Source organism: Amphiura filiformis, chromosome 19 (assembly GCF_039555335.1).
Source record: "Amphiura filiformis chromosome 19, Afil_fr2py, whole genome shotgun sequence".
In the NCBI taxonomy this organism is placed as follows: domain Eukaryota; kingdom Metazoa; phylum Echinodermata; class Ophiuroidea; order Amphilepidida; family Amphiuridae; genus Amphiura; species Amphiura filiformis.
Window position 1 is genome coordinate 8,609,890 of NC_092646.1, and position 22,663 is coordinate 8,632,552.

Here is a 22,663-nt window from a genome sequence, read left to right on the forward strand (position 1 = left end):
CTGACTTAGCGTCGATCCCCTGAGGCAAAATGCCATGTTTAACGCGATATGTGATGAGTAGGTGATGAGTGCAACCTGCCTGTAGTGCAGCGCGGTACATTTAAAAATTGTATTCATCCATTGCTATGGTAGTTAATCCAATTATGACGTCACTTCTACGGCGTATAGACGAATCCGACGAGCCACATTCCTACACCTCACTGCACTGGCGGCCATAGCGGGGGTCCATCGATCCATTTTACTCGACGCCGGTATCATAGGCGTGCAGCGTTCACCGCTCCCGTGACGCGGCGCAAGTGCTACGCGCTCCGATGCGCTCGCGATAGTGGGCGTCTTGGATCGCAATCCAAACGAAATAAGCTAGTTTGGCGCGGATGGCCCCCAGCTATGGCCGACTTAATCCTGACCATCACTAATTGGCTCGTCAATCAATAATCAATAATCAATAGAGAGATTGCGAAGAGGTGTTCACTGCTAACGCCATATTACGACATTATTCGGTAGAACGTCATAGTGCCGTTCACATCCAAACTAGTCTCCTACACAGCCAGTCGTCGTTCCTAGTAAGTTTGTGATAGTCGCATACAGTCTGACCCGAGACTACATATTAACGCAATTGCAATAAGCTCATGATGGCGCTATGCTGAGACAAATATATCTAAATAATATAGGAAGCACCTATTGATTCACCCTACAATCAATCGGCAAACTGTGAGTTATTGATTTGTACACTTCCCCACGGTTGTTTGATGCATACCGCGGAAACATGGCATGTTGCCTCAGGGGATCGACGCTAAGTCAGGTACCGCGTGAGCAAACTCAAAAATAGCGCAAACAGTGCGAGCGTACACAAAAGAAACTTCGCGCGTAAGATAAGCGATGTCGCCAGGTCTGTACGCTGTACCGGCGTCAGCTGAATTCGAGTACGCTTAGAGGGCACAGGCATGAAAAATTCCAATCTGTGTATTAATAATCTAAGGTTTGATGTATATAGAATTGGCTCCCTTATTAACTAACTGCAAACTATAGATGGCGCTACTTATCCTAAATCATATTTCTTTATTTGCAAGGGTTAGGTGATTAATACTGCCATTAAAACAGCTGGAATATGTGAAACAAGCAACAAGGAAATGTTATAAACATATTTTATCAAACAATAAAAGGAATCATTTATATTAAAAGCTTGAAACAGTAATTTCCAGTAACTAAATAGCGCCACCAATTTTGTCATTAATAGATACATTTTATATACGAAAAAGCTATAAAAATGCTATAAAAGTGAATAATTTTGTAAAAGAGGGGAAATTAAAGTTGAGAATGACTCAAAAGCATCTGTATACATTAGCATGATATCACATTTAGCTGTTTAAGCCTAACATTTGGTTGTACATGATGTTTTGTTTGAAAAACTAATAAATGATCCCATATCAAACAACAGTGTCCCAACGGCAATAAACGGGTTTAGCCCAGGCTTAAAATCTCATCCTATCCCAGTCGTCATAAGCGAATTATGAGTATGGATTGAAAACCTCTAGATTAGGGTTAGGTATACCGTAGATGGCGATATTTTTAAAGTCGGACATTGTTGGTACAGGTCCAATGTCAAAATAACGGTTGTGTGTTGTTTTGAGTTGTTTTATTTGTGAAACGTATACATACCTTGTAGAACGTGTCGCTTCCCCCTCGCACGTAGTAAATACCGCTTGGTACCTGGCACGCTTCTTTAAGTTGGTAGCAAGAAAGAGCTGGGGTTTGTGCCGTACCAAGTATTCGGCACGTATCGTTTGTTTCTGGAAGAAATAGTGTGACCCCAACATGAATAAATAAGATAAGCTGACGGTTTCAAACGGGGGCTCACAGTGGGACAATTAGCCGGGCCAATTAGTATATATACAACTTTTAAGCTTACACACCCCACCTCCTACACCCCACATACCATGCGCCTAAAAGAAGGGGCGGCGGAAGAAGATGGGGTGGCAAAAAGAATTATAAAAAAAAAAGGGCGCTATACATCAAAATGTGCTGCTTTTAGGACGCTAGCGCCTATGATCCCTTTTTTTTTGCTCTATACTTTTTCAAACCACCGAAAAAAAATGGGTCAACCTTTTCGGGCTGTGAATTGAGTAAGGGGCGGCAAAGTTGAATCAGCCCCCGGGGTAGGAGCGGCCGCGGTACGCCACTGCATACATACACACCCACATATACACCCCCCACACACACCCACATACCTATAGTTTTCATCATAAACTAAAAAACATCATTATATCCTCTCTCAAATACAAAGCTCAGTTGATAAACTAAATTTTTCAAACGATAAACTTAGTTTTCGGTAAACCCCATAAGCCTTTGCGGTTAGACCTGTGATGTGCACATCGTTCCTGTGAACTTCACGGCTTTGAAATGCGCAGTAACGATGTTCGCTAAAGATGTGCGCATCGGCGTGACGGTCAAATGACGACATCTCAGATATACCCTCAAGGGCTTATGGGATTGACGATAAATTGTTAATGAGCATTTCAACTTTGGTTCACTTACCCGAGTTATGAGTCATTTGTTCCTCTGGGTTAAGTATCAACTTCAATGTACTCAGTGATAGCCTCTTCAGTTTGTCGATCTGCATGAATGCTTCATCTAAACGCGTCGTCAGTTGATTAAATTGATCTATGAAACGAAGAAAATGTATCGATAACAATTTGTTTTACGTTGTTTATATTTTTAAACGATTTATACGCTTTGCGACGACCGTCTAACTTTTCAAAAATCCCCGGGTCAAAATCACTATTCATAGATTAGACGGGCGTAAACACAAAGGCATAAGTAAGGTAAAGGTAAAGGTAAAGGAGACGATCCTGTATAAACAGTGATCGGAGTGCCCATCTCTCTTTCATTGGCGATTGGGCCAGACTCCTCCTGCAAGTAATGTTGCTACAGGGGGATCGCTACACCTCCTTTACAGCGAGTCTATTACCTTCCCAACATTTAAGAATGCCGGTACCCATTTAAACACCTGGGTGGAGAGGAGTAATCGAGATAAAGTGCCTTACTCAAGGGCGCAACACGATGGCGTCGCCGGGGCTCGAACCCGCAACCTTCTGATTATGAGTCAGTGCCCGTTCCGCTAGGCCACCGTGCTAGGCCACCGTGCTACATATCAAAGGCATAAAGACATCGCAAACTCTCAAGCGCATTGGTGCTGACACCGGTCACAGATCCGGGAAATACTTTATTTCCCGGATCTGTGCACCGGTCTAATAATCAATCTCCTGTAACGCGATTTTGAATAGATAAACGGCGTAAGTACCTTCACAACAATCGCTTCATAGTGCAGTTATACTGCACACTATGCACAGCAAACATGATTCGACCTTTGCAGTACTTAAACCTGGTTAACAGGAAATTACTCCAGCAAAATCAATCGATAAAGTCTAGTTTGTCCTCCACATTGAATGGTGGACTGCACTTATGCCCAAATATGGCACTTGCCAATCAATAATCACCCACTTGAAATCCCCTGACTCGCTGCACTGACCAAAGTTATGGACAGATATGGGAGCTGTTTTTGCTGTTATCTGTCATTTACATATCAGGGAAGCATGAACATTTGCAGATGCCCCACCTACTCAGTTTTTAGCCTACATGTAATGTATGCATTATTCTTGATTGACAGCAAGTACAAAAAAATATCTGTCAAATGGTTTAGCTTTAATGCCGTTCGGAAGACAGCGGTCTACAAGTGAGTGATAGTCACCAAAAGTTGCATTCAATTTACACAGGGAATTTTGCAGGCATACCCCCAGAAAGTCGGGGTGAGCTGAATCTCACTGGATTTACCTCGCCTTTCCTCGCCATTTTTCGCCTTTCCTCGCCATTCCTCGACATACTTGCCCAGGATCTGAGCAAGAGCAATTATTTCAACCTCGCCATACCTCGCCCTTTTTATAGGCTACCTCGCCTTTCCTCGCCTTTTCTCGCCAAAAATGGGTACTTTCTCGCCTTTGTGGGTTTCTAGTGTTAGGGGTCAAACATAGTTAGCATACTGCTACTGGTGCTATCACAGCTACAGGTACCCTAGTTATTATAATTTAGCTGATCTCAAACATACCTTGTGTAGTCATTGATGGAGGCGGCGGTGGCGGCCTTCGCGGCTCTGTTACAATGGTAAATATATTTCAATACAATGCTGTTATTTTGTCTCGATTGTTTAACATAATCATGATAATGGGGAAATGCAGTTTAGGGTTCAAATTTTGCATTTGCCATAAGTTGTTAACGCTATACTAGCAAGTTGTAACACGGCCAATTATTGGGCTATTCTAGTTCACGGTTGTTTGATGTATATAGAATTGGCTTCATTATTAACTAAATGTAAACTATAGATGGCGCTATTTATCCTAAATCATATTATATTAATTTGCAAGGTTAGGTGATCAATACTGCCTTTAAAACAGATGGAATTGGTGAAACAAGGGGCAAAGAAAGTTTATAAACATATTTCATCCAAAAATAAAAGAAATTTGTTCGTATTAAAAGCTTGAAAGAGTAATTTTCAGTAAATAAATAGCGCCACCAATTTTGTCATAAATAGATACATTTTATATCCGAAAAGCTTTAAAAAATGCTGTAAAAGTGAATAATTTTGTAAAAGAGGGGAAATTTAAAGTTGAAAATGACTCAAAATCATCTGCATACATTAGCATAATATCGCTTTTAGCTGTTTAAGCCTAAAATTTAGTGGTACATGATGTTTTGTTTGAAAAACTAATAAATGATCACATCAAACAGCTGTGAGTTGAATTCCATAGATGACCTTAATCTCCTCGTAAATTTCAAAATGTGGTAGTTCGATTTGAAATCTACGCCCACCTGTGTGGGACATTAAAGCAATACTATGCAATTCTATTTGCTTCAAGAATAGATTCCCATTTAAATGTTAGTAGGCCTATTTAATATTTCGAGCCAAAACAAAACGGGGTATACGTAAAACAAAGAAAACAAAGAAAAACAAATTTGACAACATGGTAGAAAAGATTCTCCAGACTCTTCTGAACATGATTGATTTGTCCACTTAAAACATCTATCCATCGACGCAAAAAATTCACGTTGATGGCTTCTAGATATTGTTCATATGTGATTAGTTATAAAGTCCATAATGCAAGTGGCCACCAATGATGTATGGACTGGAAACCAAATGCGAATTCGTCGGAAACGGTTGGAGCTCAAACCAGGGACCTCGGTAGGGCAAGAGGAGGAGAGTAACGTTACGCATGCCCCTGAGGCCCTCTTGTGGGCAAAATATCACAATTTATATGAATAATGATTGGGTACGTGTTACAAACCGTTTATATATTGAGCAAAACACACTCCCTCTGTGGAAGATGTTTGAAATATCTTCAACAGGGGGAGGGGATGGAATGAATACATTGGGCAGTTAGATACACCCTCTGAGAGAGATTTAACATGAATTTTCCACAGAGGTAGGGTGAGTTTCAAATAGAGCCGGTTAATATGCTAATTTCCTTTGAAATTCATACTCCCCATGAAATCTTCCATAGGAGAAGTGTGGTTTTAAAATGGAATTAGCACATAGAACCGTTTGGGTATCATACATCCGTCTAGGTATTTTTATTTGTGCTCAACGTAAAACCGAATGGATGCGTGATCTAAGTTGACCGTTAACAAAATGGGTGATACCCAAACGGGACGGCAGAGACGGGACGATAACTAGTCCGGAAGCATACGTATACGCATTCATTATAAAGCCATACTGATATAATATGTACCATTTTTGTACAAAGAAAGCAAAGTTAGTAACTTATTAGGCTAAAAAGTTTGATTAATTTGGTATGTAGGTGGCCCGCATTTTCAAAAAGTGACTGTTGTGATCACTATTGCGCGTCAAAAATGTTAATGGTCATGTTAAGGTCAACTGAGGTCATCTAAATATAGATTGTTGGGTTGTCATTAAACATGAGCAGAGACAATCTTTTTGAAAGTCGTTTCAAGGTCATCTGAGGTCAACTGTATACAGATTGGTGGACAGTTGTAAACTTGGTGGATGTGATCTCCATTGAGCCTTTTGATACAAAATGATCATGAATTCCATGTGTTTGGCCCATATTTTTAAAAATATATTCAGCTTTAAATGTGTTAATTCTTGAGTAGGCCTATTTCACGGTGTCTTTCAGTATGGCTTTGGGGTGGGTGCCTGCAATTAAATAATGGTATTTCCCACCTGGGAATTATTCAACACACAAGCAAATTACCAGTATTCCATGGACTTAATCATGTAAAAATGAAACATGCATGATCTTCATTCGTGGCGTTGTCTTTTTAAAGACAGTTCTTGTTCGCTACTGATACTTTTTTAATTATTCAATTTGTTACTTTTCAACTGATTTGATAAGAAATTTGGGATTTGAAGCAATTTTTTTCATATATTCTCACAAAACCCCATCGAACACCCCAAAACCGCACCCATTTGGTATCTGCAAATTTGAACAACCACGAGAAAGATCCCTAATTGTTTTGTTTGTTTAGCCTTAGAATAATTTGTTTACCTTCGATCGCTGGCAATCTGCGCACGCTGATGGCTCCTTGAAAGGATGGTACTACTGTAAGAAAACAAACAAAACAAAAGACAAATAAGTAGGTCGATTAACAATAAGATGCGCCTCCAGCGGTTGCTGGGGAGAGGCCAAAATACGTAGTGCTTCGTGGGAAAATGTCGACATCCAAAGCCCGCGTAATATAAATTAGTAATCATACTGTAATTGCGTGTTGAAATATCAATTACGATGATATTGCACGCGAATGCACACTACAATTATTTATTTACAACTATACCAGTAAATCCGTTTTCTATCTATTGATCACACGGAAGCCTTCATGGAACTGTTTTCAACATTATTTTTATCACACTTGCGAACCTTCGGACTAGCGGATATAAACCAAATAGACATACTTGAATCTGTTGAATTAATGTGTTCGTGAATACAATCCTGGATAACCCAAGAAAGCCTCTTACCAGGACCCTGACAGCAAGTTCAGAAGTATGTTACTGCGTGGAAGCGGCCATTAACCCTGTCATCGCGTATCAGGAACTACCGCACAGTGTCATCACCCCGATATCTTCATGGCAGAAATCGCCATGGTAGGTTGAATCCACCGCCACGCATGGCCATTTTGTTCCGACATGTTTAATAGTTTTGAGACGCATAATGGGCCGAAGGACATCTGACTAAGGCTCCTGACAATAGCCCGGTGACCATGGGTGACTGACCTCGCCAGTGTGTGAGTGACCATGGTACGCCATATGTCATCTGCTTTTAGACTACCTCCACGATTGGCCTATACACTGTGCTATATAGTCGGCACATATAAAATCAGAATTATTGTCAGTTTTTGAGTTCAAGAGGCAAGCTTCTTTTTCAAGACGCTAGCTAACGACTATCATATCTATTCAAAACATGTATTCAAGTGCAAGGAGCCACATCTGGCTTCTTCGAAATCATTTACGGGAGATATTCATCATTTTCTACCCCGGTATCCAAAGATTTTCGTCTCATATCAAACTCGTGCATAGCACATACACGTGTATCGATCCCGGGTATTGATTTTAGTATGCATCTCTGATGCACCAAGTAATTATTAGCCAGGCGATGTCGGTGTGTACCGGTGCTTACGGCACAGTTGAATGCGCCCTATACGCGTTATTGATCGCGTAGGACGCTTGTGCTGGCGACGCGATCGTTAGCACCCCCCCCCCGCGTTGCCGGCAGCTACCATGCGTGTGTCAATTTGTGATTCGCGGGATCTTATTTTTCAGGCTCTGTAGCGTGCAAATTTGGCTGGTCCGATTTTTACAGTGAGGGACCTGCTCTTAGCACTAAGCGGCCTCTTGCCGTTGGGTTTCATGTGAACACCCGAGACGGGTTGGGAAAAGTCAGAGTAATACTCATCTCGAAAATGCGCGCTACATGCACAGGTATGCATCTTGTGCATGCGGGACCTGTTCATTATCCTGGTAGATTACGGTACCTTCTCATGAAATCAACTGGAATTGACCCTGGAATTGTTACCTATACCCACGTCGGTCAAGCAGGTACCCTGCCAAGATGCTGAATGACCTGGATTTTGCTGATGATATTGTCCTGCTGGAATCTTCCATAGACCGGGCCCAGTCACAGCTTACTAGGACTGCAACTGCAGCAGCAGATCTAGGCCTTGTCATCAGCGCACCTAAGATAGAATATATGACTGCAAACTGTAACGCCCAACCAGCACTTGAAGTCTATGGTAGTACCGTCAACCATGTCACAGACTTCAAGTATTTGGGTTCCAAGATGGGCTCTAGTGTTGGAGACCTAAAAAGAAGAAAAGCACTAGCCTGGGCAGCTTTCTGGAAACTGGAACGCCTTTGGAGAAGCCCGTCCCTGCCAATCGAAACAAAAATCAAGCTGTTTCAGAGAACGTGTGTTACTGTCTTTCTGTACGGGTGCGAGTCATGGGTAATTACCAAGGACATGGAAAACTTGATCAATGCATTTGCAACATCTTGCTACAGAGTTTCGGATTCCAAATGAAACCATCTACAACCTGACCAACACCACTCCACTGGTTGCCAGAGTCAAGATTCATCAACTCAAATTTCTCGGCCATATACTGCGTCTTGAAGATGGCGCGCCTGTGAAAGAATATGCGCTTTATATTCCACCACATGGGAAGAGGAAACCGGGACGGCCGCGCACACTGTACTTTAATACAGTATGTCCAGCACCTCCTGGGAGATACTTAAGGGATGCTGCAGCCAAACAAAATTGTTTCGCTTGCCCAAGATCGCATTAGTTGGAGAAAGCTTGCAGTAGCCTGCTCCGCAGCCGACCGATGATGATGAGGAGGAATACAATTTTGAATATATCGCCCTGCACTTCAATATTCACGCGGTACCTATGCATTGAACCATAGATCACTCGCACCTGTCAGATTAGTATTTTTGAAAAGAGCGGTATTGTATTCAATCTATGTTTACTGACATACACAGGTGATTAGTGCAATCTAATTGTAGTGCAGGGCGATCTACTCAAAAATTGTATGCTTCTAATGCTACGGTAGGTAATCCGATCATTACGGCGAATAGATTTGATTACTTAATGACAGTCCGAATCGACTCGCATTTCTGAAGCACATAATTATATTTGGATTGATTTGAATTATGTGACCCGACCACTTAGTACATAGGCCTATGGTGGTGTAATTACTATTGATGTGATAAAATCTCAAATCCTTGAATATATAGAGGTCGTCAGTGTGACGTCACAGTGGCCATCTTGTGGGAACTTGTAAAATCTGTTCAAAGCTTCAGGGCATAAACAACAGGTGAATTAGGTATAGAGCAATACTTGCAGTCAGTTAATCTATAGAGGTCAATCATATCAAGCAAGTGAATGAGGAGCTCGTGGGTACCAATCATGTATACAAACACTTATGAGTCACGTTTGAAAAACGCTGACGGGCTCTATTTTGTTATTTTTGTTATTTGAAAAAAAACATTTGTAAAGCTAGCACATGAATAATGTGTTGAAAGAATATGATAACCTTTACTCTGCGCATTGAATTCCCCGCCTACGTCTTGAAATCAAAAACTGACAACAAAAATCGTATATGCATAGTGGAAAAGAAACGTTATGTATCTATCGTACAGGTGGTGTTTGTACAGGTACAAGTGGGTGTTATACTTTGCCCGGATTGTTCGGCCTTTATCTTGAAACTATTAACTCACGTCGGAACAAAATCGCCATGCCGTGCTGTTGAACAACTAGTGGATTCGCACTACTGTCATTACAATTTCAGACACGAAGATAGAGGGATGATGACGCTGTGGGATGTTGCAATACTTACGGCTAGTGTGTGTAGGTCGGTATGAAACAACTGTATAAAGGGGCGCACTATTTTGATTTCCAGAGGGTTTGTAGGAGGAAGAACCTTCACCCATTGCACTACACTAAAAAAAAAGCATGGACCAGAAACAAAACATTTACCTGTACAGCCAATAAGCTCAAATCGCATACTGATGTGTTGGCTCCATTCCGTAGGGTATATTCGGATGAATGATGCCTCAACTACAATAGGAAAATATCTGGTGACAACTGTGTTTTGATCTGTGTTTCCATTAAATATCTGTAAAATATGAAATTAAAAGATTTCAATTTAAATTAGAACCTGTCGGTACTTAAGAAATAAAGGGTACAGCATGATCCTTTACACGAAAATAATGTGTCGAGGCAGTAAAACGTAAATAATGGGTGAGGCGCAGCCGAACCCATTATTTAAACGTTTTTACTGCCGAGGACACATTATTTGCGTGTAAAGGATAATGCTGTACCCTTTATTTCTATTCTATTACCACAAAATAGTGTGATTTAAAGAGAAAATATCAATTTTTTCCCCAAATATTTCAAGTTGTTTACCTCAAGGTGGATCGCATACGCGTAGCCAAAGCGTATGCACATTCCAATAACACAACCTAACATTTCATTCTCCCCTATAAGCAGGTATGCACATACAATAACACATCCCTGACATTCCATTCTCCCCTACATAAGCAGGTGTGCTGTGCGCTCTGCTGTGCGCTGTGATGATAGAAGAACATAAAGTTCGTTGCCCTTGACACTTTATCGCCAATTAATGGTCTGTCACGTGACGCGTTTCAACAAATCACAGTGCGCGATTTTGAATAATGGGTCGTGGGGGTAATAGAATTGACCATAGAGGGCAAAGAGGTCGATCAAAAGTCAATAAAAAACTTAAAAAGCGAATAATGATCACAAAACGGTAAAGTATGGAAACTTACATATTTCTTGAGCTTACACTTTAAAGTGTTACCGTTACTCTGTGTGTCCAAGCACCTCAAGTGCGGTCATTAATGAATTGGATTTTCTCCACCCATTACGACAATACCTTTAAAATTCTCGATTTTTGTATTTCAAAATCATGTGATTAATGCCCTCTCCCACCATTCCTCGTTACAGTTTGGTTCCCTGCAAAAAGATTGCCGATAAACTCACCATGTCTTGCTGATTTTCTTGTAGCACATACGCCCAATTTTGACCGTCATTACTGTATTGAACTTTGAATTTTGTCACCCATTGCGGACAACAATCTTGCCTCCCTTGAATCAACACGCCAGTAACCCTGGTTGGGACGCCAAGAGCTGCCTGAATCCACGGGTTGGTGTCTTGATATTCAGGATTCCAACCTCCGCTAGTGCCAGACTGTGCAGCACGATTCAGACGAGCATTGCTAGGCCCGTGGTTGGAGTCATATTCGGAGGAAGCCGTCATTTGACTATCAGATATCCGGCCATCTTCTATACCGAGACGGCCCTGGCAAACTAATTAATTACAATACAAGAAGAGCGAGAAGAAGAGTAGTGTTAACTTGGGAGGGTGTATAAAAATTCAAAGTTTAGACCTTATGGAATAGGAGTCGTAATATATATTTATATACAACAGGGGTGCAGGGATTCTAGCCGTAGTAAAAGTAGCATTTGAAAGAGTGACGTGTGTATTATTAAATGATAATTATTTTTGTTGCAGAATCAGGAAGAAGAGATATTATAAATTCACAAATACTCTGTAACCTTTATGTTTATTTATGTTAAGTTGTTATTTGGACGAATAAGAAAGTATTCGTCCACTAAAACATTTCCAAGCAAATCCCAGAAACATAGGTAAACTCACCACTCCCAGGAAATTTATTTTTAGACTTTTAAGGTTTTGTAACATTCGTCCGAAGTCAAACGTTTTTCACAAAGCTGTCCCTGTGTGGTGAAAGCTTTGGAATTTCAATTGACCTTTTCGGTAAATCCCATAACCCTTTGCGAGTACACCTGAGAACTCGTCATTTGACGTCACGCCGACTTGCAATTCGCAGTAACGATGTTCGATAAACGATGTGCGCATCGGCGCGGAGCGGCGTGACGCAGAATGACGAATTCTTAGGTGTACTCGCAAAGGCTTATGGGATTTACCGAAAAGGTCATTTTGATTTAGATATTCCTCAATATCTAAACATTCACCATCTTGTTTACTTGAAAAAAGATCTTCATAAAATACTTTGATTTCGCCAAAAATATCTTGATTTTGTTTTAAAGACATTATTTACAAGTATTTCAGCAATTCTACTTTTTGAAACATTTCTTTTTTCTAATTTAAAAAAATATTTAGAGTAGAGCTTTTTTCTCCTTCATCATAATACCTGCCTCTTGATCTCATAATACCTTTGACTTTGTATTTTTATATAGTTTTTCTTCACTTCGGCATACTCATGTACAATTTCTTCTTGAAGTTCATTATCTATATAGCTTTTCTTCAAGGTCAATTAATCTTTTAGTCACAGATCTTTCATGAGAATTTCTTTCTCGATTGTTTGTAGTGGAATATGATATGGTTTCCATTTTTGTCATTGACCCTATGCAATTTCAGGCCTCAAAGATTTTTAGTTTGAACGTTATGAATGAAAAGGTGCACCTCTGCTTAATTGTGTTCCTATGGGGCTAGAAAATTACATTTTTAGCTCTCATATCAAAATGAATTAGCGTACTGACGTGAAACTTCACAGATGGGAATTGGTGGTAAATGTCATGTAATCAAGATGAAAACTTTATGTAGATAAATCGGACCATTCCTCTTTAGCATTCCTCCTCATGGTCAAGTAAAAAAATCAGATCCAGTTCATCCAGTTCAGTTCAGTTTTAGTTTAGTTCAGATTTCCCCTCAAAACCCAAAAAAGAATCCGTATTCTTCCATTAAAACTTCCACTTTCCCTGGCATAAATATTGAACGGTCCCTTTATACTTGAAGACCTGAGCGCAAGACGACCGTAAGTCCACGTGGCCCCTCAACATGTATACACTAAAGTTACGTATAGTTTCTTAGGGTTTTATAATGTTTAATACTTATTACTGGGTGAAAACATCATGAAAGGTTGTGAAAGATTTGTTTTGGCCCCTGAACATGTATAAAACATTATAAAACCCTAAGAAACTATACGTAACTTCACTTGGAACTAAATAATTTACCTTCACAGCCAAGTAGCTCAAAACGCATGCAGATATGTATGTTCCATTCCGTAGGGCGTATTCGGATGAATGATGCCTCAACTGCGTTAGGAAAATGTCTGGTAACAACTGTGTTTTGATCGGTGTTTCCATTAAATATCTATAAAATGAAATGGAAAGATTACCATATGAAGAACCATTTCAGATTTTATAGTGCAAAGGTCGACCAAAAGTCAAGGAGGTCAAATTTTTAAGTTATAAACTTTAAAAAGTTCATAATGCAGTGAAAGTGGTTCTCGTGACTGTAATCGCTGTATATTATTTTATCCATTTCGAACAATAGGCATTCTTTTCGTTTTTTAGCGGGTTCGCCGTCGGACAAGTTTAGAACTGTCAAGCTTTCGTCAGGAGTAGCTCTGACTTCTTCAGGACAAAGTACCTAAGTATAAGACATGTTAGGCCCCCCTGCCTACTGATGGCTCTCTCAATAGGCATTCTATCAAAAATACTTTTCGAAATCGTGAGATGTGTACACGCCTCGTGGTAATGCCTATATAAAATACCGTAAAACCTCGTCTACAAGCATATAGAGTGCTTTTGATGAAAGCTAAATTAATCCAGGCGCCGTCCCGTCGACAAAGTTATAAAATTGTGGATGTTGGGCATATAAATTACCGCTACAAGCATAATATACAAACAAGTATTATTGTAATACCAATCGATTGTATTGGCATATTTACGGCTGTTTCATATTAATTTAGCTTTCATCAAAACACCATAATGCTTATAGACAAGGTTTTACGGTAGATACAAATTGCCGATAAACTCACCATATCTCGCTGATTGTCTGTTTGTTGGACAAACGCCCAATTTTGACCATCATTACTGTATTGGACTTTGAATTTTTTCACCCAATGCGGACAACAATCTTGCCTCCCTTGAATCAACACGCCAGTAACCCTTGTAAAAACGCCAAGAGCTGCTTGAATCCATTCCGTGGTGCTATCATATTTGGGATGCCAACCTCCAATAGTGCCAGACTGTGCTTGGCGGTTCAGACGTGCATTGCTAGGCCCGTGATCGAGGGGGCTCGAGTCGAGCTCGGAAGAAGCTGTGATTTGACTATCAGATATCCTGTCATCCTCTATACCAAGACGGTTCCGGCAGTTGAGTTCAACTAGTTAACAGAAATATCAGAAGAGCACTGTTTATAGCCATAATGTATGATTTCGGTCAAATTTAAATTTATTTCGTTATTCAGTGCATGTCAAAAATTATTACACATTATTAGTAACAACTGTCAAGGAGGTTTTATGATCATTTTTAGGCGAAATAATGAGGTAAAATGAAAGAAAACCAGTTAGCCATGGAGCTCTTTATTCCGGAATTGGGAAATAAAACCGGGGATTTTAAGTACAGCATTTGGTATTACAATCGTGCAAAGAAGTAGAAATTCAAACAAATTAAGGGCGTTCTTGTGAGCAAATTACACATTATTGCTTTAATTTGATTTTTTTTTCATACATTTGTTACAAAGTATCAAATCACACCAGTGATTTGATTTACACCAGCCCTTGAGCTTTATCCATGCTCAAGGGCCAAAACTACATGAGGTTTTCCCCGCCCAGTGACGTTGTGCAAAGGCTAATTTCAAGTTATGCATTCTAATTTTTGAAAAACAGATTTTCTAATCAATTTCATAACCAATGATCAAAAATAACATAAAATATTAAAATTTTGAGCTATATAGCCTACACCCAAAATTTTGAATGCTTGGACTTGTGCCAAGTGTTGAAATATTGTGATTACAATTGTAGGAAAACAATTGTAAGAAAACAAGCACAATTGCATGTTTTTGCGTAATTTTCCCTCAAAATGCAAATAAATATAACAATTTTACTTTTATTGCCAATTAGAACTACTAGTAACTAAATGATTAAAATTTAGCTGTTTCATTTGGCAAAATAAGAGAATATTTTCTTAATTCCAAAAAATTAATGCTGCATTTTTCTGGAATCAGGAGTAAATGTTTTACCTTCGCAGCCAATAAGCTCAAAACGCATGCTGATGTGTTGATGCCATTCGGTAGGGAATATCCGGAAGCTGTGTGCTTGAACTGGTTCTGGGAAAAGTGCTGTGACAACAGTGTTTTTGTCCATGTTTCCATTAAATATCTGTAATAAATGAAACTGAAAACTATAGTGAAACTGATCACAAAAGTGCATGTGGGAATGATTCTTCTCGGGGAGAGGAAAAACGCCCAAACTTTCGTTTTAATATGTTATTACTCTTAACTCAAGAACCGCAAGACATGGAAATATAAATGCGATTATTGGCTTCTGTAACTCCATTTCAATGTGTATTAATATTAAGAAGTACACTGCAGTTTTTTTAGTTAATTGAATTGTCTAAAACTGGAAAAATATGACTCCTGTCATCCACTCTCCTTAAATGACCCGTAGATTGTGAGTGCCTTTCACACAATTTCATTAGTAAACATGTCAAAACATAGTGCAGTTATTCTGCACAGCAAACATGTTTCGACCTTTGCAGTACTTAAACCTGGTTAACAGGAAATTACTCCAGGACTGCACTTATGCCCAAATATGGCACTTGCCAATCAATAATCACCCACTTGAAATCCTCTGACTCGCTGCACTGACCAAAGTTATGGGAGCTGTTTTTAATGTTATCTGCCATTTACATATCAGGGAGGTACGAACATTTGCAGATGCTCCACCTACTCAGGTTTTTGCCTACATGTAATGTATACATTATTCTTGATTGACAGTAAGTGCAAAAATTATCCGTCATGTGGTTTAGCTTTAATGCCCTTCGGAAGAGAGCGGAAGTGAGTGATAGTCACTAAAAGTTGCATTCGATTTACACAGGGAATTTTGCAAGCATGCCGTGCCCTTCCTTACTAAAACACCAAAGTGCGAATATTTCCAAATATCTAAATTAGCTAAAAATTTAGGACATGTTATCAAACTATATTTTCTAGAATTTCAGAGAGTACAAAAAATATTGGCCGGTTATTTTTCACACAGTGACGTTAACTAGGCAATATGTAGAGGTCACGCGTCAATGGTAAGAGCACTGTGTATTGTGTATAGGAAAATGAACAGTAAATGCAGTATGAGTGGGTTAAAGTATGATTCGTTCGTGCTATAATATATGTATGACACCGTCTTGGGACCTCCGCGATATAATCCATATCATTCCTCTTGTGTATCAGCTTAATATTTGAGTGCTAACACCGCTAGGTCATGTTCCTCTCACTTTTACATAATAATACATAGTCCAGGAGCAAGATCACATTATGGGCCCTACATAGAGTTCGTTGATTGTTCTAACTTTATAGTATGTGAACAGTCTATAATATCGAATTGATTAATTCGAATTAAACAATTCATTGATGTTAGCACTGGGTAGTAGCCATTACTGCCAGTAGACAGGAAGTCTAGAAAGTTGACCTCAACGCTGTAGGTGGCCTTCCTGTACTGAGACTGTACTGAGACTGTAATGGGACAGGAGTAACCTTGGGCATTTTTTAGACCAAAATTTTGGATTTTTAAGATTTTTTTCTAAGTTTGTGAGAGCATAACAAGACTATCCGTCGATGGATTTTTATGTCCGTCGGTAGATCTTTTTTAAATTAAGTTTTTCATAACATATTGAAAAGACAGAGACCCCTGATGCATAAATTAGCTAGGTAAGTTTTGAGTAACCTTGATGAAAATTATCAAAAAGTGCCTATTCTTTTGTGTGTGTACGGTCCATCACCTGTCACTTGGTAGTCTTGTAACATGTCTATTATTAATGGCGCTGCCCTGAACTGTTTAATTCGAATTAATCAATTCGATATTATAGACTGGTGAAAGCTAACCTAGGTCTCATTAAAATCATGTTTGAAGTGGACAGTCCATACACTAGTAGAAAATCAGATTTTCATAACAATGTGTAGGGTGGGTGTGTATGTGACACTCTCTTCAAATTTTACTACTGCGCTAATTTCTATTTTTAAAATTGGTTAAGTTTCCATTTTTTTAATTTTGTCTAATAACGTCAAGCATATAGCAAACATTGTTGTTCTGGTTCAAATATTTTACGTTTACTCATAATATTTTTTTAAATTCATTTTGGAATCTACATGTAACTAATATTGATTGTTCTAACTTTCTATATAATACCAAAAACCCATCAGTTGTCTTGTAGACATAAAATGTGTGATTTTCTATGTGTAACAGCGTAAAATATGACGATATTAAGGGGTATGGGACATACAAACCACCATAGCTGAACGTTAATTCAATATGGTCTCACTATGTAGGTATTTGGTTTTTGTAACCTTTTAAAGGAGGATTTCGTGATCTTAGCATCCTCTTTTTATGACATTTTTCAGTAGATATCCACGAAAAAAGCTTATTTCCAAAATTTGAGTTGATTCCGATTTTGCGTTTGCGAGTTATGCATGATTATGTGTATTACACTGCTCCATAGACAATGTGTTGTAATTTCGTTCTGGTGCACCAGAACGAAATTCAAATTTAACGATATTTTTGCTAAACGAATTAATCTGCAAGAAATATTTGGTACATAAACATAATATGTAGCCAGAGGTATCCAGTGGTGTAAAAATCTCAACTTTTTTTGGGAAAAGTGGGGGGATGAGGCTGTAGATCACGAAATGCCCCCTTTAAAGCAAAATAACCATTAGTTGTTAACGGGATGGACATAAATTGTGAGAACATTTTCAATTATCCATCTGCAGCAGTGTAAAATATGACAATATTAAGAGGTAGGGGACATTCAAACCACCAAAACTCAAGTTTTACTGATGAAAATGAATTCATTTTGGTATCAATATGTAGCTAATTGATTGTTCTAACTTTCTAGTATTATAAAGTTGTCAGCTCTATAGACATAAAATGTGAGAAAAGTGTTAATTTTTCATGTGCATGATGTGTAGCAGCGTAAAATATGACAATATCAAGGGGTAGGGGACATACAAACCACCAAACTCAATACAAATAAGACAAATTCATATACTTCAAGTAAAAATTACCGATAAAAACTCACCATATCAGCCTGATTGTTCCCTATCTGCACAAACGTCCAATGTTCACCGTCATTAGCGTATGCGACTTTGAATTTGGTTACCCATTGTGGACAACAATCTTGTCTCCCTTGAATCTTCACGCCTGTAACTCGTTTTAGGCCGCCTAGTTTTGCTTGAATCCATTCCACATTCCCATTTTCATTATTGGTCCGGGCGATCCAAGCTCCAGCAGTACCGGGCTGTGCAATGCGATTCAGGCGCGCATTTTTAGTTCCTTGGTCAGTATTATCATAGTCCCACTCGGAGGAGGCCCAGATATGGCTGTCAGGGATTGATCCATCCTCTACACCAAGATGATTGTCGCAAGCGGGTTGAGCTAATAACAAATTAACAAAAAGAAAAAGAACATCGTGACTTTGTTAAAACAAAATATATAGTCCAATACGAGGGCACAATGTGAAATGCTTATAGGCTTAATAATAGGTGTAGGGCTGACACTTTCATAGTAATGTGCATTTGGTGAGAGCAAAATGCCAAAATATAAAACTTAAGCAAATTGTGAGAAAAAAAAGCGCAGTGATTTATAGTGCGCTACGCACAGGCACAACGCCTAGACGTTGCTCCACAAGCCTCAGCACACTTTACAGGTTGTCGCTGACCACTACGGCCCCACACCATTCCATAAGCCATTTAACAACAATTCAGGGACTTTGCTGCTTCAAGAGCGCACACCCTAGACATTCCACAAATAACCTTCGCAACCAGGATCAGCTCCCCGAGTTTCGTACGGGTTACAACGAGACAATTAGCAGTAAGTTCCTTGTCCAGGGAATTTCAAGCTAACTCAATTTTTCCACGAGAGCGTAATAGGCACCACCGGGGTTCGAACCCGCAACCTCTCGCACCATAGTCGAATGCTTTATCGATTGAACTAACTTGAAGGAGAAAGAAAGAAGAAACTAGAGCAACTGTGCTCTTTACAAGGGCACGAGGTAAGTTAGGCGGATGACTTTGACGATCTGATCAAGCAGCAATAACACTGTTGACGTTTTAATATAGGCCTACCTTGATCGTGGAAAGCTGGCATTTTGAAAAACTTGATAAGAATTTGATTTCTGATGACCGCGAAATGACCTTGTAAACTTTGGTCCCAATGGTTGACATTTGTAGGAAGTTTCATCACAATATAGATAAAAAATGTGTGTGAAAATATCACACAAAAAAAGAAACAAAAACAAAAAACAAACCAAGATGGAACACACAAACAAACAAACAAATAAACAAACAAACAAACAAACAAACAAACAGACAGACAAACAAACAAACAATAAACAAAAACGAAATTAAAAGTAGCGATATTAGTAATTACCTGTTCCGGTCGATAGAACGATAGCTGTCGCAAATATCAGCATAAATAGTGAAATTGATCGAATCTGCATTATAGCCATCGCGCGTCGTTGATTTAACGCCTACAGCCCCTGAAAGAATCCGCAATCAAAATTAGAAAATAAAGTTTGAAGATCAAATATGTCAAATATCAAATTAAACCTGATGCCAATAGGTTTCAAAATGCTTCAATTTTATTCAAACTGGTCTCAATTATTCCTCTCATCAGGAGGAATATTCCTCTCATCAGGAGGAATAAGATCATGGTTGAGATGTTTGAGATACTTGCAACCTCATATCTTGGTTTTTAATGGGATGCGATTTTCATTAAGGTTATTTATTATTTTAAACTGTTGTGATTTGGTAGTTCACAGCATCTTACGAATGGTAGTGAGCTTTGGTAAAAACTGCATTGCTCAATTCATGGCGAGTGTGTAGAAGAATTAAAATATCACAGATATACTTTTATAGGTGCTGCGGTACGTGAGTTACGTTGTAAAGAGGGCTGAAACAACAACACTTTTGTAAAACGTACATAACTCATTATAAAAGCAAGTTTGCAAAGTATACGATTTGAAGAATGAACTTTTGCAAAACATCAAGGTGTTATTTTTCAATAATATATTGATCTAAATAATGAAAATCGATTTTTAGGATGCTTTGACCAACAATACCTCGTCTACCCTAAGTTAATCAGTTCATTGGTGGACCATGTTTTTTGTACTGTGACCATGTTAATTGTACAGTGATATATGGGAAAGTTATTTGTGGTTTGTTTTGTCACTTGTCCTACATGTATGTGTGTTTGGGGATGGGTGGGTGGGTGTATTGAGGGGGTTTTTGGGTGGGATTTTTGTTTTTATGTAGAAAATCCCTGATGTGTTTTTAATTGATACGCTTGTAACCAACATTATTTGTTTCATCTTAATATACTATGGTGCTTAATCTGCCCACCCAGGGTGGGGGGACCCAACGGTGGCCTTTGTGGGTTTTTTTTCTTCTTGCCTTTGCTGGACTACCACTCCTTGTTTTTGCTTGTCTTTTTCATCACTCTTGGTAGTGTGCAGCATTAGGCCGTGTAAAATTAATATTTTGGTTCTCGTCCCTCCCTCCTCAATTTCTGGGATTTGTCAGATTTTTTGATTTTTTTTAGATTTTTAAATTTTTTTAGACTTTGGAATGATTTATGAAATCTTCATACATATGAATAAGTTTATTAAAAAACAAGCATCACTTCCAAGTCTTTTTGTGGTACTCTAGGGGGTTTATCCCTCAAAATAAAAAAAAAAAAAAAAAAAGGGCCTCATCGTTTCCTCGAGCACTGTTGGAGAAGACCGAAAACTACTGACAATGCTAATTTTACATTGAAAAAAAACAAAAACAAAACCTCCCTCCCTCATCAATTCATGAAAATCCTCTGGACGAGAACCAAAACATTAATTTTATACGGCCTTATGCTCTTTTTAACAGAGGTATCTGTTGGGTCCTGTTGTCGTGCTGGTGGGGCAGTATTTAAATCTCATTGTCACACTCTGATTGCATCTTTGTATCTATCTTGGTTACCGTAATTAAGATGGGGTCCACCAGGCCCAAGTACAGGTGAATAAAATGAAAAAAAAAAAAAAAAAAAAAAAAGAAATGATCAACAATGAATATTATAAGTGTAAAACTGCGCATAATAATGATAAGTGCATGTTATGGTAATACTGTCATGAGCAAAGAAACAGTGATTAAAATGCACAGTGTAGTGATAATTTAATTTGTACCAAGTTATTTACAAAACATATAATAATAATTTACAAAAGAGAACGTGTGAAATATTTACGTGCTATTACATTATAAAAATAAAGGATAGGGGTTGCAAAAAACAAAAAACAAAACAAAAAAACCTCAGAAAATACTGAAAACATGGGTCAAAGGTTAGCCTTTTCATATTCTTATCGTCTTTGGCTTTAATTGACGCAGGACGCATATGACAAAATTGCACCGTCGTTATATAATAAACGTTAATTTTATGTGAAATTCCTACATGATGAGAGGAATATGTTGACATCAGTTTTCATAAAATTTTATCGTTTTTGACATTTGACCTACGTTTATCACATTTTAGACATTTGACCTACATGACTTTATAACCCTTTAACTAAGTATAGGTACAACAATATGATTTATTTTTATAAATTTCTAATGATGAGAGGAATAGTTGGAGATATATTACAACATGCTGTCAGCATTTTAAATTTGTACCCAATTGTGACTTTCGACCCTTGATTTCTGAATATAATTGAAAAATAAGTACACATTTCTTGGTGTTATATATATCATCTTGATAGTCTTGATATTTTTATAATATGAGAACTGGTTGAAAAAGATATTGCAATTGAATTGAATGGGGGACATTGGTCTAGACGTTGAGAGGAGGTAGTGGATACTTGGGATCCAGAGATGTGCTGTAAACATAAAATTATTATATGGTTTTGTGTGTAATATGCCCAACTGTTTCACCGTACACTGTTTATTATGTTAGTGGGTTTATATGTCAAATTTGATGTCAAAATAATTGCATGAGTTTTCTCTGTGGAACGATACCTTCATGTTTGTTGGCGGTTGCTATATACTAGAGTTATGAACGTTTAAAATAATTGTATCGAGACTTTTGGGACACCCTGTATGTCGAGTTATGTACAGGGTGTATAACATGCAAAAACATTTTTTGACAATTTACTGCAAATATTCTAACATAGGCCCTACAGTTATTTAAAGGTCAGTGATCCGATTGACTGTCTCATTACCGCACTATACCTCATCAAAATGCAGATTTTGATATCAAGTGAAAGATCCAATTTTTCTCATTAACATATTGAAATTAGGCGTTCCAAATCGGTATATTTCTGAAGATATTATCAAAACTGTTGAATTAGTCGCGACTGTGGTATACCATATACCGTATATGAGACTAATTCAACAGTTTATTTTTAAATATCTTAATAACTCCTCAGCCCGGGGGGGGGGGCACTTCAATTTGAAATGGATATATGTGTAGGGCTGGCACTTTCGCACTAAGGGGCATTCGGTGATAGCAAAATGTAAAAAATATGGGGTCATTGGGTGAGAACATGACCTTTTTTTGAAATGGAATCTTTGGGTGAGAACCGAAA

General features: G+C 38.5%; 1 protein-coding gene across 1 annotated transcript in view; it reads right to left on the bottom strand.

The window, feature by feature from the left end:
* Positions 1-19,593, bottom strand: part of LOC140140362 (uncharacterized) — a 28,832-nt gene extending 9,239 nt beyond the window's left edge. The window contains exons 1-11 of the mRNA XM_072162122.1: positions 19,489-19,593; positions 18,140-18,495; positions 15,093-15,231; positions 13,888-14,234; positions 13,079-13,217; positions 11,064-11,389; positions 10,038-10,176; positions 6,558-6,611; positions 4,103-4,147; positions 2,536-2,661; positions 1,660-1,790 (exon numbers count right to left, since the gene is read on the bottom strand). Of these exons, the coding sequence (XP_072018223.1) occupies positions 1,660-1,790; positions 2,536-2,661; positions 4,103-4,147; positions 6,558-6,611; positions 10,038-10,176; positions 11,064-11,389; positions 13,079-13,217; positions 13,888-14,234; positions 15,093-15,231; positions 18,140-18,495; positions 19,489-19,567 (1,881 nt within the window). The 5' untranslated portion in view covers positions 19,568-19,593. The remainder of the gene's footprint in view (positions 1-1,659; positions 1,791-2,535; positions 2,662-4,102; positions 4,148-6,557; positions 6,612-10,037; positions 10,177-11,063; positions 11,390-13,078; positions 13,218-13,887; positions 14,235-15,092; positions 15,232-18,139; positions 18,496-19,488) is intronic.
* Positions 19,594-22,663: the final 3,070 nt, after the last annotated feature.